Genomic DNA, 18627 nt, shown 5'->3' on the forward strand with positions numbered 1-18627 from the left:
ATTTAAGTATACTTGAGAGTACCTGGGGTACATTTTAGTTGTACCTGAGCCGACAATGACCAATTGAGCTTAAGTGTCTGCTCTGTAATACCAAATTTTCAATTCGTAAAATGTGGAGGTATTGATTTTTATTTTTCTATGGTTTAGTGTTCCTGAAATTGTCTGTAATACGGTCTAAACAAGAGGGCCTGAAAGGCCCAAAGTCGCTCACCTGAGATAAAAAGAAATGACCTGTTCTTTGCAGCCCAAGATATCAATAGAACAAATGTTCTAACCAAGTTTCATGAAGAATGAACAACAAATGGCGGAAATGTTTTTCAACAGACTGGAACCATTTTTGAACTTGTCCAAGATATTATTAGGACAAATCTTCCGAAAAAGTTTCATGAAGATCCAACAATAAATGTGGCCTCTACAGTGTTAACAAGGCAAATATTCATGACGCACAACGGAAGACAGACAATTGACAAAAGGTGATCACAAAAGTTCACCATGAGCAAAAAATATTATGCTCATAAAGATTGTCACCATGTATGAAGATCTGCAAGTGTCATTCTGATTGAACTAAAAATGTGACTAAAAGTATTCACAATGTTTTACTATAAACAACTGTGGTAGTGCGGTCTCGTTCGCTTACTCAAGTGAACCGGTCAGGGGACGGTTACGAGTTATGTAACTGTGTGAGCACTTATGTAATACGGAAATATTTATCGAGTCTAATTAACGAACGCTTATTTCTAACACACTTACTGGTTGTAATTCAATTAACTAAAGGCGTCCAGTCAGATACGCCTGAATACACTCAAAGAATTAATCTATAAGTGAAAACCAAAGCAGCTTTAATGAAAATAACTAACTTTAGTCTAAAGAATCTATGCATCGTTAAAAATGAACAAATACAGCAAATACCTTAATGAATGTAAAAAGAAGTTCACAATTTGTCAAAAAAACTGATATAAATATTAGTTACTGTTAGTCTAGAAGTTGCTTCAAAAATTTTGTTTATAAAATTAGTCTAACTTAATCTAAAGAACACAATTTATGGAGAGTGGAAAACTCCAGTGACTCAAATGTAAAAAATAAGAAGAATTTACAAAAGTTATTTCAATCAAAAGAGTCTTTCTAATTTATCAGTAAAGATCAAAGATAAGGCTCTACAGTGCATAAGTACATGTACAGTGATTTTATGACATAGGTTTATTAAATTGCATGCAAACTACAGTCTTTATGTACACCACATTTTATGAAAGAAGTCCCAGGTTTATACAAGGGAGCTAACTATTAGTTAACTATAAGAAAGTATGTACAGGTTATCTTTCTTTAACATTATGGCTTATCACAACTAGACTGTTCAAATGCTTTCACTATATACATATAGAGAAAACTGCCCCACCCCCTGGCGGCCATGTTTTTCCACCGATCTGGACCATTTTCAAACTGAACCGTCATATCCAGAAAACACATGTTCTGACCAAATTTCATGAAGATTGGACCAAAAATGTAACTTCTAGAGTGTTCACATGTTTTCACTATATACATATAGAGAAAAGTGGCTCCGCCCCCTGGCGGCCATGTTTTTTCACCGATCTGGACCATTTTCAAACTCGTCCGAGATATAAATAAAACCAATGTTTTGACCAAGTTTTATGATGATTGGGCAAAAATTGTTACTTCTAGAGAGTTCACAAGGTTTCTCTATAGCCATATAAGGAATACTGCCCCGCCCCCTGGCGGCCATGTTTTTCAACGGACCGGAACCATTTTTGAACTCAACCAACATATCATTTAGACAAACATTTTGACAAAGATACATGAAGATTGGGCATCAAATGTGACTTCTTCAGTGTTCACAAGTTTGTTTGTTTTTGACCTAGTGACCTAGTTTTTGACCCAGCATGACCCAGTTTCAAACTCAGTCGAGGTATCAATGGGACAAATGTTCTGACCAAGTTTCATAAAGATCGGACAATAAATGTGGCCTCTGGAGTGTTCACAAGGCAAATGTTGATGCCGCACGACGCACAACGGAAGATGGACAAAAGGCGATCACAAAAGCTCACCATGAGCACAGATCAGGTGAGCTAAAAAAGTGTAATAAAAATGAATCCATCTACATGAAAATGAGCAGTAAAAAGTGATGCCCAACCATGGCATTTATTAAAGTTGTAATTTGGAACTTATTGCAAATTAGTTTTTACATGAGAAACAAATACAAATAAAAATGATCTAACAATGAATCACATATTGTAATTTAATTTAAAGTGACTTCAAATCTCTTGACAGTATGTGAGCATTCATGTGACAAAACTGCATGCCAGTAAACAGCATTTTTCTTGTTGGGATAAGTTGAGTTTCTTATAAGGTCCATTGTAATTAAGGTCAAGGCGCATTACTATTCATCACCCCATTATTATACTTAAGAATAAAGAATAGGCGTAACAGAGCCAAGAAAACCTAATTCTGAGTAAAAATATAAACAGGAAACAGTTATTACAGTTGTAACTTTCCCTCTTAACTCAAGTCATTGCATTTACAAAGTTTATGCACTCAGGGCTCTATAAGACATGCTCTTATTTAAACAAAAAGAGCGCACAGTATTAATTAAATTTAGTGTGGTAAAATATAAACCAGATTACAGACTTTGTATTTCATGTGAGGTTAAAAGAAAGCAGACTGAACAATATTTGCTGTTAATACACATAGAAAAGTTGATATTAGTAAAAATGGGTAAGTTTTATACATAACAAACAAAAAGATACATACAAGAAGCACATAAATTGAAGGCAATAGTATTATATTGTAATTAAGTATACATTATAAAATATAACCTTCAAATTTCTTGACATCACAATCAGTCAGGACATCACGCTCAGAAAGTTAGTACGGAAACTTGCATACAAGTGAGCAAGCAGTTAAATTGAAAATGAATCAAGTTATATGTCACAAAGCTTTTGTTCAAACAAGTCTCAGACAATTTATCATGCTTTTGTTTTATTTAACATACGTCATTCTGTATCAACTGAAATAAAATATTCTGCATTTGATAGACAACTATTTGTGTTCAAGTCGTAAAAGAGGCCTGTTTTAAGAGAACAACTATCTGGGTCGCGCTCTGCAAAAAAGGGTTTTATGCATGTGCGTAAAGTGTCCTTCCAGATGAGCCGTTGCAGTCAACACAGGCTAATCAGGGACATCACTTTCTATTTTTATATTTTTTGTTTCAAGAAAGTCTCTACTTAACAAAAATCTAGTTTAACAGAAAGTGTTGTTCCTCATTAGCCTAAGCGTACTGCATTAAACCCCCTTTTTACAGAGCTCGGCCCATTTCTTTGCATGTTGTAAATCCCGGGTTGAGCTTCACTTCAGCCTTGTTACAAGGATTCTTGGCAATTGAAATTAACAATGATGATTATTAGATTATCCATAAAAATAATTTTCACAGATATAATATGTTAGCCTATAGGCATTAAACAAAATATTAGTAACTGTAACTGTGCAGGTCTACATGTTTAATATGCAACAATGTCATGAAACAAAACAGTTTCAAAGGAAAAAAAATCAAAGTGCTTGAACATTTTAACATCAGGGTTTTTAAAGAATAGTTAGGCCAAATAACTATGTGTTTCAGGCAACCAGAACCTAAATATGATAAACAAATGACCCGCAATCATTTTCTTCTTTTTTCATCAGATTATACTTTTTATATTTCTAAACCTTGTTTGTAATTAAAGAAATATAATAAATCTTGACCAAACTGAATATTTTAAGCTGCTACCCAAAACACACAATTTTTTATTGCCTAGTAGGGAGTGGGTTTCTTAGTGTTGCCTAGCAGTACTACGCCCTACCTTCTCCTGCTTAGCATGCGCTGCTTGATGGCCACTGAGAGGTTTAGTCAGTTTAGAATCCTCCTGTCACCCAACACGGCAGAAGGTTATTGTACAGTCATAGTATAAGTTTAGCATAAATCTGCCCAGCCATACTGCCAATAATTTTAGTGTTATTTCTTTTACATTTTATTGACTCAGTGCTGTTCATTTTCATTTGTATGTTCATGGCTAGTATGGCTGGTACTGTAAAATAAAGCTGTTATTTATTGAACTATGACATCCAACATGCAAACATCCTAGTTGTTAATGATTGTTAAACTCGTGTGAATTACTACATGAAATGTTTTGTTAAACATTTTAGGCTTACATGTTTAATTTACAACACAAAACATATTAAATTAATAAATCATTTCATTATCCACCAAATAAATGTTTGCCACACTATTTATTCTAAAAGTATTAATTATTCTTGATATATTCTATCAAAATTTGTAAATTTTCTTATTGAGTAAAACATGCATTATTTGGAACACAAACAAACACACTATAACAAAGACAATAAACACACACAAATGGATGTTTTTAGCATGATGCAGAAGTGAACCGCATATATTACACATATCTTTAAATTATTAACACAAATATAAATGAATATTAAATAGCTAGTTGCAAAACAAGGACCAGTGTTTTGTTTCCCCTTATATCTTTCCAGGTGGACATTGAATGTCTAAATTGAAATTTTCCAATATTACCATTAAACCAAAATGTGATTATTTTAATTCACTCCAATATTACCCTTGCCAAAATGTGATTTTTTTAATTTACTAAGTTTTAAGTATTGCAGACTACATCTGATTTGAAAAAGCACTTAAAATGTAAGTTTGTCCTATTTTTTGTTGAGTTTATGATAATTTCATATTATTTTTTATTTTATCTAAATCCAATTTTCCCCTATTTTTTGCCAATTTCTCTCAATATTTCATTTGCCATACTGCTCCGATTATCCCCCCCCCCCCCACACTGTCCCCTATCTTTCCCGAGTCAATGTCCACTCCACCAATTTTATGCCAAATACCACTGACCAAGTCATAGGACCCCATGAGACCCAGTGACACATACCAGTAGTTTCTCCTTCTCCTTATCGCCTTTCTTGGAGCTGTCTTTACTGCTGTCCTTGACCTTGTCTCGCTCTTTACGTGATCTCAGCTTTTTCTTCTTTTTAGGAACCTGCAATCACCAAAAACTTTCTAAATCAAGTTGCGCTTGTTTCTTTATTTTTTACTAGAGAGTTTTGGTAAACAGATTATTATACTTAAAAAAATAAAAGATGACACTATGCAGTGATTGATGCTGTATGAGGACACTAATATTTTTAGGAATACTGATTTACCATTTATAAACTCTTATACAAATGTCTACAGTATGTAGATAGGAATTCTTTTTAGAGTACTGATGTACTATTAATAAAACATGATTGTACACATACCTCACACTTTTCATTATTGCTAGGTTTTAGTTTCAACATATTCTATTAATTTCTCTGAAATATAGTGTACATCATGCAAGTACTTTTAACCAAATATATTCAGATATGGATTCAAAAAATATAGTGCTAATGTGAACAGGATTGAACAATTATTTAAAAATAATTCAATAGTTCAATTTCTTACAGGAAACTATGAGTTCTGAACAAATGAAGTCATTTTCATATAATGTTGTTCAAATCACTTCTAATACTTACCAATAAGCATACATCCAGAATGCGTGAATGCAGAAGGAGGAGAAAAATGGTTCTATATGTTAGCCATGCATGAATACAATGGTATTACCATTACAATAAACTGGTTTAATATAGCATCTGGTGGAACTTATTAAATGTGCATTTGAACGAGCCACTCTCTGCAAAAAGAGGCTTAATGCATATGCAGAATGTGTACGTAGTCCCAGATTCACCGTCCGCTATTGTGGACTTGTTTGTTTAAAGGAAGTTTTTTCAAATGAAAATCAAGTCTATGTGGAAAGTGTTGTCCTTTAACACAAAACACTTTCCGCACATGTATTGTAAGCCCCAATTTCCCAAAGCATGGTATATATAATTAAAAGCATTTTTTTACTCTCACAGTGTGGCTACAAGCTTAACAATTTTCATTTTATCTCAAGTTACAACCTCATGTATACCAAATATAATTTGGAGCATGCTTAAATGATGTCAATTTAAATGAAAATAATGTTTACTGAACTGAAAATTACTTTGATAAAAAGAAATATTGTAAATTGTGTAAATATTTTGTACTTTACTTGATTTATGTCATAGCAATTAGAAGGCATATTGTGTTTTAATCTGTATGTACTGCCCAACTTGAATGAACAAAGGAAGGCAATTTAAATGTATAATATTTATGTTATATAATGGGCCATGCATTTTTGTTAAACAGGAATCATATATTAAATCACAGACAAGAGAAAATAAATCTTGGTAATCTTTTTTCCAAATTGTGATAATCAAAATTATAAAAATTCAATGAAAACTTATACAGAAAAGTGTATGTTAAACATGCAAATATGCAGAGCAGGAAAATATAAAATGATTTCATTATTAACTGCAAACAAGTGTCTACAAAACATGCTAACATGGTATTGATGAGTGATTACAACAAACAGGCAAGAGATGCACAACATCAAGTTAATCTGTCATTCAGATTACATGAGGTGTCGCACTGGAGTGAGTCTCAAAACAATTTGGGGAAATGGTGAAATTCATGTGTCACAAAATGTTGCAATGTTTGAAACAACCAATTAAATACATTATTCATTTTATTATATACCTTCATGACTTAAACATGAACAACTTTAAAAAAATCTACCCATACCTGTCTATTTTTTCAAAGACCTATAGATAACACATATTGGAAACTCTCGTCTTCGCGATAGCGATAGGCGATAATATCAAACGGCGGACGCGGGTCACGTGACATCGATTTTGGAGATGCCGGTGTACCTGTAGATTCTTCCCTGTTCCAGCTACTGTCGGCCATTTTGTTTTAAAGCAATCAATTATGGGCAAAGTCGGTCGCCGCAAACAGACATATTGATTATTTTTTTGTGTAAATAAAAATAAGTTTTTATTTTCTTTGTTGATAATGCTTCAGGTTTTGGTAGTTATTATTCTTATGTATTATTAATTTATCGGAATTTGAAAGAGAACAATGGAATTGTTCATTTTCGATATAAAAAAAAATGAAAGGCCCAAACGATTTTTTTCAAAAACTTCTTCATTTCTCATCACAGAATGATTAAGTAAGATGGTTATGCTAGGTGAGATGTTAATCTACGTATGATTTATAAAAAGTAGACGAAAATAAGGCATTTTCAAGGATTTTGCCTTTGTACAATTTTATATTGTTATTTCATTCAATCATTTTTCACACCTGTCGCCAAAGTGGTTTGTTTCTTTTTTAAAAACTTTTCTATTTCTCATCCCAAATTGTTGAAGTATGATTTTTATGCTAGGAGAGATGTTAATCTAAGTATAAATTACAAAAACGTAGAAGAAAATGTTCAATTTAAAGGATTTGGCCTTATGTTGGTACAATTTTAAGCTCTTTTCCTATGTTGTACACGATTGCTGTCAAACGTGTTTTTGTTCTTTTTGATAAACTTTTTCATTTTTCATCCCAAATAGATAAAGTCAGATTTTTATGCTTAGTGATATGTTTATCTAGGTTTGAATTAAACAAACTGGAGGAAAATGTTCATTTTAAAGGATTTTGGCCTTGTACAAAGTTGGTACAATTTTTAGCTCTTATACCCTATTGTACACACCTGTCGTCAAACGTGCTTTGGTAAATTGTGAATACCTTTGTCATTTTTCACACAAACATAACATCTCCTTCAGTTCGCTAATTGATCCGACAATTAACACGCACGTGAAATGTTGTGGTTTTTTTCTTTTCGCGAAATCCTAGTCCATGACACTAAGAGCTTTTATTAATTACCAATAAAAAAAAATTTGGTTACAAACAAAACTTTAATAACCTATAACTCATGAATAAGATCTAAATAAAAAATAGAGAATTAAAAATTTGAAAAAAATCCACAGAATCAATATTGAAATAAGACTAACTGAAACCGTTTTTGGATCGAACGATCATAGCATTTATTATACTGTAATGTTGTTTTTATCAGAGACCTAGATCTATGTGTCCACATATATCTATCCGTTTTGAAATAATATTATTTTATAAGGTTTTAAATGTTTGAATTAACAAGAGGGCCATGATGGCCCTGAATCGCTCACCTGACTCATTAAGATCAGATGAAAACTATGACCTCTATTGTCTACACAATGTTTTTCTATGATTTGACCTAGTGACCTAGTTCCTGACTCTAGATGACCCAAATACAATCCCAATCCAGATTTCATCAAGATAAACATTCTGACCACAGTTCAAAAACATTGGATGAAAACTGTGACCTCTATTGTCAACACAAGGTTTTTCTATTTATTTGACCTAGATTTTTACCCCAGATGACCCAAATACAATCCCACCCAGATTTCATCAAGAATTCTGACCAAATTTCATAAAGGTTGGATGAAAACTGTGATCTCTAATGTCTACACAAGGTTTTTCTATTATTTGACCTAGTGACCTAGTTTTTGACCCCAGATGACCCAAATAAATTCCCAACCCAGATTTCATCAAGATAAACATTCTGACCAAATTTCATAAAGATTGGCTGAAAACTGTGACCTCTATTGTCTACAGAAGGTTGTTCTATTATTTGACCTAGTGACCTTGTTTTTGACCCCAGATGACCCAAATACAATCCCAAACCGGATTTCATCAAGATAAACATTTTGACCAAATTTCATCAAGATTGGATGCAAACTGTGACCTCTACTGTCTACACAAACAAATTGTTGACAGACGGACGCACGGACAAACGCAGGCACGCACAACGGACGCCGGACATCACACGATCACATAAGCTCACCGTGTCACTTCATGACAGGTGACCTAAAAATATGTGTCGGAGATAAACATGAACAGTTGTGGTTAAAATCCCATAGAAACAAGGGCTGTTTGTAAACATGCATGCCCCCCTATATGGGCTATAAGTTGTAGTAGCAGCCATTGTGTGAATACGTTTTTTGTCACTGTGAATGGTGGTGGTGGTGGTGGTGGTGGTGGTGGTGGTGGTGGTGTAGTAGTAGTAGTAGTAGTAGTAGTAGTAGTAGAAGTGGTAGTAGTAGTAGTAGTAGTAGTAGTAGTAGTAGTAATAGTAGTGTAGTAGTAGTAGTAGTAGTAGTAGTAGTAGTAGTAGTATAGTAGTAGTAGTAGAAGAAGAAGTAGTAGTAGTAGTGGTCGTAGTAGAAGTAGTAGTAGTAGTAGTAGTAGTAGTAGTAGTAGTAGTAGTAGTCGTGGTAGTAGTAGTAGTAGTAGTAGTCGTAGTGGTAAAGTAGTAGTAGTAGTGGCAGTAGTAGTAGTAGAAGTAGTAATAGTAGACGTGGTGGTGGTGGTGGTGGTGGTGGTGGTGGTGGTGGTGGTGGTGGTAGTTAGTAGTACTAGTAGTAGTAGTACTAGTAGTAGTAGTAGAAGTAGTAGTAGTAGTAGTAGTAGTAGTAGTAGTAGTAGTAGTAGTAGTAGTAGTTAGTAGTAGTAGTAGTAGTAGTAATAGTAGTAGTAGTAGTAGTAGTAGTAGTAGTGGTAGTAGTAGTAGTAGAAGTAGTAGTAGTAGTAGTAGAAGTAGTAGTAGTAGTAGTAGTAGTAGTAGTAGTAGTAGTAGTAGTAGTAGTAGTAGTAGTAGTAGTAGTAGTAGTAGTAGTAGTAGTAGTAGTAGTAGTAGTAGCAGTAGCAGTAGCAGAAGCAGTAGCAGCATTACAAGACCAATACTTAAGAATGATCAAATTGGAAAGGTAACCTAGCACTGGCAGTAAATATGGGGCTCATTTACAGGTCAGATTTGGAATCTCTGCTGTAAAATGAGATTTTGAATGAATTTAAGGGAGGCAAATCTGTAATAAAAAGAACATGCATAAACCGTAGTTGTTTCCCTTGTTTGAACCATGCTAAATCCTTACAAGTTTGGAAAGAATTGGATGAAAAATTTGGACTTCATTGCATAAACACCATTTTCTCAATTCAAGGGGAGGTAATTCTGTACTTCATGGACCAATAATGCTCATTTTTTGTAGGGTTCGTGTCCTCATTGATATAAAGACACTGTGCAAATTTGGAAAGGATCGGACAAAAAATGTGGAAGATTTTTGAAAGTTTTCACAAAATAGGCAAAAACAAATAAACATGCAAAGTTCAACGAGCTCCTGCGGCCATGTTTTTTGACGAATCAAATTTCTTTGAACAACTTTTTCAGGGGAGCCCTCAAAGGTCATCCCTGTGAAATTTTTTGAAAATCTGATGAGCGGTTTCTGACAAGAAGATTTTTTAAGGTTTTTACCATATATGGTCATGGCGGCCATCTTGGTTATGCGATCAAATTTTTTTTAACAATTCTTTTGTCCCATGACCTAGGGATGCTCCACATGAAATTTAGTTGAAATTGGCTCAATGGTTTAGTAGAAGAAAATGTTTACAAATTGTTTACAGACAGACGGACGGACGCCGGACGCTGAGTGATCACAATAGCTCACCTCGAGCTATCGCTCAGGTGAGCAAAAAATGTATACAAGAAAATTTTATCAGCAAAAGCCTTTCAAATAAATTATTCAACGGCATTCTCGCAGCGATTTGGAAATTCTTATAGCGCTATTACTTCAACGATGGCGGCATTATAAATGCTTATTTTAGGTTAATAGAATCGAGATTTTGTAAAAGCATAATTACTCATGTTTCTATGAAACTTTATTTTATAAAAATCGGATCATTATTGACCAAGTTACAGCCGCCTTTCTATAGCGCCGTAACATTTTCGCATAACTTTGCTCGATAATCGTAGCCGTTGCTACTGGACACGTCGCTGTCTTACCGCAATCGTGATACATCGGCTATCTTCGGACTCCTCCGATTGATTTATGGAATAAAACGTCTGCTGATCCAAACTGTTCTTATCAGTTTCTCGACCACGTGACCCTGCCGCGAGATAGCCCGATAAGGCGCGAAGTTTCCAATCTGTGTATTCTATAGGTCTTTGATTTTTTGTAATAGCTTGTAGCAGAATGTGCATCATTATTTCTGATGAGTGTGCATTATTTATGAATTAGTGATATTATTTCTTCACATAAAAAGGTATATAATAAATTATTGATCAGGTATGTACCATACAGCCTTCCATAGATGTGCCTTTGTCTTCCTGCAAAGAATTAAGGCCAACACCATAACATAAAACATATAACACCACATTACAAGTCACAAGTACACATCAAGTACATACAAGTAGATCAAGACTGACAAACAAAGTTACATTAAAGACAGTCAACATTTAGGAAAACCTATTTTAAAACAGTTTGATCAACTTAACTCAAGGTATCTCTAACAACATCGGATAAGAAAAGACAAACAACTTCCAACAAAATGATATTGAAGTTGCCGTTGCACCATCACCAGTCAGTTTTTATAAGGATACAAGGTAACCTTTTCCCACATGCTACACCTTAATTTTTATGTTATAAACCATTATAAATATTTGTAACTTAAACATCTGTAATATAGCGTTTTCATTGGCTACATTTTTTTACTTATGAATGGTGTTATGTACTTTTACTGCAATTATGGTTTTATCACAACATTTATTAAAATATAAATTTTCTTTGCTATTTAAATGCAAGAGATGAAAAAGATGGGGCACTTGTCATTTCATACCATGATTTAATTAACTTGTTCTGTAACTTTGTAAGTAAGCTTGCCAAATGGCTCCTTTACTAAGAAAATTCCTGAACTTGTTTGACAAAATATGGTTTAAAATTACAAATTGTGGCATATCCTATATTACTCAACAGGTAGCAAATATGTTCTATTTTAACCAAAAAATGTTCGTAACCTGGACCAGTTTTGTGAGTTTTGTCATTTACTTTTCTCTTAAGACAAATACACATTTAAGATACAATTGTACATCTTAATTCTTATGATATGCAGCAAAGTTTTAAGACAATAACCATTTTTGGCAAACACATACATGACAGTCCGCAGAAGACATGTTTATCTAAATAATACATTATTTCCATGACACCGAATGATTCATTCATGATGTCTATTTTTTGTTCATATAAGAACAGGATCAGGCTATTTCACATCATTTTTTTCCTTACAAAATAGTTATTTGATACAATAGTTTCCCCACTGATCAACAATGCCTGGTAAACATACCCTGGTGGTCTGAAACTGTAGATGCACTGGGGGGCCATCAGAGTCAGAGCTGTCAGACCCGCAGTCACTGCAAACACAGGAACAGGGGAACATATTGAGTGCTTATTGAATAACTGAACTGTTTAATCATTATCATCAAAAGGGTGCACATAACACATGTTTTATAATAAACCTTATCCCCAAAAAACATTTAATACTAGAAGTCTTGAGTTAAATCCATCTTTAGACCTATGCCTGGTCTGCTATAGCCAAACATCATGTCATTTGTTTAGAACATAAGGCTTTTAGGAAGCTACATAATTGCTCCTCTTAATTTGCACGGCGTAAAAAATAGGTCTTATGGCCAGCAAAGCAGACCAGCCTTTGCATCAGTACAGTTTGATCAGGAGCTAAGCTGTCTGCTGTAAAGTACACAATATAAGCAGACAGGATAGATATCCCAAGTGCGTGAAGTCGAAACTTCCCGCCTCATGGTAACAATTTTTTTCAATAGATAGAAAATAATTTCAGTCACCAAGCTTTTATCTCCATATGAACTACAAGATTTCATGGGAACAAATGTTCTCATCAAATTTCATGATAAATGTGTTACAAATGCGGCTGCATAGATTGTTAATAAGCTTTCTATTTAAATAGACCTTTTTACATCAGTTAGTTTTTTTACCCCACATGAACTTGACCAACAAATATTTGGGAATTATGTTCTTACCTAGTTTCATCAAGATAGAGAATTAATGTGACCTCTAGAGTGTTCATAAGCTTTATACTAAATTTGACCAAGAGACCTAGTTTATAACCCAACTTGACCTATTTTCGAAATTAGCTGAGAAATATTTTTTTAATGTTTTGACGCAGTTTCATGATGGTTGGGCAATAAATGCAGCCTCTAAAATAAAAAAGCTATGCCACTAGACACACACCATATTGACCACACCACTAGACAGTTTTCCCTTGCTATGCCACTAGACAGACATCATATTGACAAGGCCACTAGAGTTTTCTCATGCTATGCCACTAGACAGACACCATATCGACAAGGCCACTAGACAGTTTTCCCTTGCTATGCCACTAGAAAGACATCATATTGACCATGCCACTAGACAGTTTTCTCATGCTATGCCACTAGACAGACATCATATTGACAAGGCCACTAGACAGTTTTCTCATGCTATGCCACTAGACAGGCATCATATCGACAAGGCCACTAGACAGTTTTCCCTTGCTATGCCACTACACACACAATATTGACAATGCCACTAGACACGTTTTTTCATGCTATGTCACTTGACAGACACCATATTGACAAGGCCACTAGACAGTTTTCTCATGCTATGCCACTAGACAGACATCATATTGACAAGGCCACTAGACAGTTTTCCCTTGCTGTGCCACTAGACAGACACCATATTGACCACGCCACTATACACGTTTTCTCATGCTATGCCACTAGACAGACATCATATTGACCACGCCACTAGACAGTTTTCTCATGCTATGCCACAAGACAGACACCATATTGACAAGGCCACTAGACAGTTTTCCCTTGCTATGCCACTAGACAGACACCATATTGACCACGCCACTAAACAGTTTTCCCATGCTATGCCACTAGACAGACACCATATTGACCATACCACTAGACAGTTTCTCATGCTATGCCACTAGACAGGCACAATATTTACAAGGCCACTAGAGAGTTTTCTCATGCTATGCCACTAGACAGACACCATATTGACAAGGCCACTTTACAGTTTTCCCTTGCTATGCCACTAGACAGACATCATATTGACCATGCCACTAGACAGTTTTCTCATGCTATGCCACTAGACAGACACCATATTGACAAGGCCACTAGACAATTTTCTCATGCTATGTAACTAGACAGACATCATATTGACCATGCCACTAGACAGTTTCCCCTTGCTATGCCACTAGACAGACACCATATTGATCACACCACTAGTCAGTTTTCTCATGCTATGCCACTAGACAGACACCATATTGACCATGCCACTAGACAGTTTTCTCATGCTATGCCGCTAGGTAGACACCATATTGACAAAGCCACTAGACAGATTTCCCATGATATGCCACATGACAGACACCATATTGACCATGCCACTAGACAGTTTTCTCATTCAATGCCACTAGACAGACACCATATTGACAAGGCCACTAAACTGTTTTCTCATGCTATGCCACTAGACAGACACCATATTGACAAGGCCGCTAGACAGTTTCCTTTGCTATTCCACTAGACAGACACCATATTTACCCCACCACTAGACAGTTTTCCCTGGCTATGCCTCTAGACAGACACCATATTGACTACACCACTAGACAGTTCCCCCAAGCTATGCCACTAGACAGACTACATATTGACAAGGCCACTAGACAGTTTTCTCATGCTATGCCACTAGACAGATGCCATATAGACCACACCACTAGACAGTTTTCTCTTGCTATTCCACTAGACAGACACCATATAGACCACACCACTAGACAGTTTTCTCATGCTATGCCACTAAACAGATGCATATATAGACCACACCACTAGACAGTTTTCTCTTGCTATTCCACTAGACAGATGCCATATAGACCGCACCACTAGACAGTTTTCTCTTGCTATGCCACTAGACAGATGCCATATTGACTACACCACTAGACAGTTTTCTCTTGCTATTCCACTAGACAGATGCCGTATAGACAACACCTCTAGACAGTTTTCTCTTGCTATTCCACTAGACAGATGCCATATTGACTACACCACTAGACAGTTTTCTCTTGCTATTCCACTAGACAGATGCCATATAGACCACACCACTAGACAGTTTTCTCATGCTATGCCACTAGACAGATGCATATATAGACCACACCACTAGACAGTTTTCTCTTGCTATTCCACTAGACAGATGCCATATAGACCACACCACTAGACAGTTTTCTCTTGCTATGCCACTAGACAGATGCCATATAGACCACACCACTAGAGAGTTTTCCCTTGCTATGTCACTAGACAGATGCCATATAGACCACACCACTAGAAAGTTTTCTCATGCTATGCCACTAGACAGAAACCATATTGACAAGGCCACTAGACAGTTTTCTCATGCTATGCCACTAGACAGACACCATATTGACCATGCCACTAGACAGTTTTCTCATGCTATGCCACTAGTCAGATGCCATATAAACCACACCACTAGACAGTTTTCTCATGCTATTCCACTAGACAGACACCATATAGACCACACCGCTAGACAGATTTCTCTTGCTATGCCACTAAACAGACACCATATTGACAAGGCCACTAGACAGTTCTCCCATGCTATGCCACTAGACAGACACCATATTGACAAGGCAACTAGACAGTTTTTATCATGCTATTCCACTAGACAGACACCATATAGACCACACCACTAGACAGATTTCTCTTGCTATTCCACTAGACAGACACCATATTGACTATGCCTCTAGACAGATTTCTCCTTTGTGATAGATGTCACATACCTGGACTCAAACTCATAGGCTGAGAGATCATCGTTGAGGTCCACAGTGTCAGGGTTAACTCCCTTCTGCACCAATTTGATGCGGATTTCCTGTCGCAAATTCTCCTCCAAATCACACAAAACATTTGCACACTGAAATCAAGATTGATAACAGTTTGGCATATTGATGTGTAATCTTGTCTTCAATCTTGAAATAAAATGTGTTGACACAAAAACAACAGTTTTGCATAAATATATATTACCTTTCATTTATGATTACATGTTAGGATTTAATGAACTTTACAAGCATCCCTTCTGGAAAAACTACAGAAATTATCTTACTTTCCTTAATGTTTGATTGTCTGGCGTTAGTAAAGCTATATAAACATGAAACCGTCGGAGACAGGTGATGCTCCCCAAAGTTTTTTTTGTCACAATATTGCACTATATATTCAGATAAAAGGAAACGTCTTGAGGGCAGAGTAGTTGGGGGGACAAGAATTTTTTATAGAAAATTTCAAAGGGCCATAACTCTGTGAAAAATCATCCGAACAGAACCCGCTGATAATATGCACATCTCCTCTTGGTAGTGAAGCTTTCCATAAAGTTTAATTGAATTCTGGTCATTAGTTGCTGAGAAATAGCCCGGACAAAAATTGTGCACAGACGGACAGACAGACAGACGCACACACGGACAGACAAAGCGGCGACTATATGCTCCCCCCAAAATAAATTTTGGGGGAGCATAAAAATCTTTTTTGTATATACAGTTCCTTTTTTAAGACATTGACAAATTTTAAACTCTTCTTTTATTTGATTTGTGATTTTTAAATGCACATTACCAACAACCGTGAAAATTATATGAAAAAACCTAACACAAATTTAAGACAAGACACCGTCGGAGACGGGTGATGCTCCCCAAAGTGTTTTTTTCTCACAATATTGTGCTAAATATTCAGATAAAAGGAAATGTCTTGTGGGCACAGTAGTTAGGGGGAAAAACTTTTTTTTATAGAAAAATTACAAAGGGCCATAACTCTGTGAAAAATCATCCGACCAGAACCCGCTGATAATATGCACATGTCCTCTTGGTAGTGAAGCTTCCCATAAAGTTTCATTGAATTCCGGTCATTAGTTGCGGAGAAATAGCCCGGACAAAATTGTGCACGGACGGACACACACAACCACTGACAGACGAAGCGGCGACTATATGCTCCCCCCAAAATAAATTTTGGGGGAGCATAAAAATCATCTGACTAGAACCCGCTGATAATATGCACATGTCCTCTTGGTAGTGAAGCTTCCCATAAAGTTTCATTGAATTCCAGTCATTAGTTGCTGAGAAATAGCTCAGACAAGAATTGCACTATATGTACAGTTAATGGAAAATTTCAAAGGGCCATAACTCTGGGAAAAAATCATCTCACCAGAACCCCCCGATAATATGCACATCTCCTCTTGGTAGTGAAGCTTCCCATAAAGTTTCATTGAATTCCGGTCATTAGTTGCTGAGAAATAGCCCAGACAAAATTGTGCACGGACGGACAGACAGACAGATGGACGCACACACAGACAGACAAAGCGGCTACTATATGCTCTCCCCAAAATAAATTTTGGGGGAGCATAAAAATCTTTTCTTTTTTCATCTTAACTTCAGATCAATAGTGAAATTGAAAAAATCAACATGATTAGTGTACTAAAATAAAAACTAAAGTAATCTACAAACCACACCAAACCGACAAAATTGTTTGTGATTAGCCCTACAGACTTATTTAAAAAAAAACTACATGTACTTACATGTACTTATGGTGCATGAATGTTTTCATAAAACACATATTGAAATCTTTTTATAAACATGCACTCTTATGTTCAATAAGCCTACATAAGCATGTGTAAGCAGAAAAGAATTCCTATTACTGAAAAATATATGACTTATAAAAAACTAGGAGACTAAAGACTCGACAGAACTCACCTTTGACTGAAAATGAACTTTCACTATATATCACAATAAACTGCTCAAATTTGGTAGCCATGTGTTACAACAAACCAGAATCATTTTAGAACTCAGTCTAGATATCCTAACAACACAATTTGTTTAATAATCTATGCAAGTCTTATTATGAGTAGCTAACAAATATGATTTCCATAAACTAAATAAAGCCAGATAACAAAAAATGCTTTGCTTAACCCATTTCACCTCCAAAAACCCAATATGCTGTGAAAAGTTGGATGTGCTAGGAAAAGTTGCCGATATATTTCGATGAATTTTGGTAGGGTAAGTAAATCCAGTTCTATAATTTTTTAACAAGGGCTGTTTGTAAAACATGCATGCCCCCATATGGGCTGTCAGTTGTAGTGGCAGCCATTGTGTGAACACGTTTTTTTGGCACTGCGACCTTCACCTTTGACGTAGTGACCTGAAAATCAATAGGGGTCATCTGCTAGTCATGATTAATGTACCAATGAAGTTTCATGATCCTAGGCGTAAGCGTTCTTGAGTTATCATCCGGAAACCATTTTACTTCTTCAAGTCACCGTGACCTTGACCTTTGACCTAGTGACCTGTAAATCAATAGGGGTCATCTGCAACTCATGATCAATGTACCTGTCAAGTTTCTGGATCCTAGGCGTAAGCGTTCTTGACTTATCATCCGGAAACCATTTTACTGTTTCGGGTCACCATGACCTTGACCTTAGACCTAGTGACCTGGAAATCAATAGGGGTCATCTGCGAGTCATGATCAATATACCTATAAAGTTTCATGATCCTAGGCCTAAGCGTTCTTGAGTTATCATTTGGAAACCATTTTACTATTTCGGTCACCGTGACCTTGACCTTTGACCTAGTGACCTGAAAATCAATAGGGGTCATCTGCAAGTCATGATCAATGTACCTATGAAGTTTCATGATCCTAGGCCTAAGCGTACTTGAGTTATCATCCGGAAACCATTTTACTATTTCAGGTCACTGTAACCTAGACCTTT

At 35.8% G+C, this 18627-nt stretch overlaps 1 protein-coding gene across 10 annotated transcripts in view; it reads right to left on the reverse strand.

The window, feature by feature from the left end:
• Positions 1-18627, reverse strand: part of LOC127838685 (cytosolic carboxypeptidase 2-like) — a 177655-nt gene that overhangs the window by 74054 nt on the left and 84974 nt on the right. For 7 of the 10 annotated variants that reach the window (XM_052366566.1, XM_052366575.1, XM_052366589.1 and 4 more), the window contains 5 exons: positions 15665-15795; positions 12155-12221; positions 11109-11141; positions 4950-5057; positions 3849-3911 (listed from right to left, as the gene is read on the reverse strand). In XM_052366566.1, the coding sequence (XP_052222526.1) occupies positions 3849-3911; positions 4950-5057; positions 11109-11141; positions 12155-12221; positions 15665-15795 (402 nt within the window). Of the gene's footprint in view, positions 1-3004; positions 3020-3848; positions 3912-4949; positions 5058-11108; positions 11142-12154; positions 12222-15664; positions 15796-18627 lie in introns of all 10 variants that reach the window. The other 3 variants (XM_052366580.1, XM_052366600.1, XM_052366628.1) reach the window with 1 other exon arrangement.

This window comes from Dreissena polymorpha, chromosome 1 (assembly GCF_020536995.1).
Source record: "Dreissena polymorpha isolate Duluth1 chromosome 1, UMN_Dpol_1.0, whole genome shotgun sequence".
In the NCBI taxonomy this organism is placed as follows: Eukaryota; Metazoa; Mollusca; class Bivalvia; order Myida; family Dreissenidae; genus Dreissena; species Dreissena polymorpha.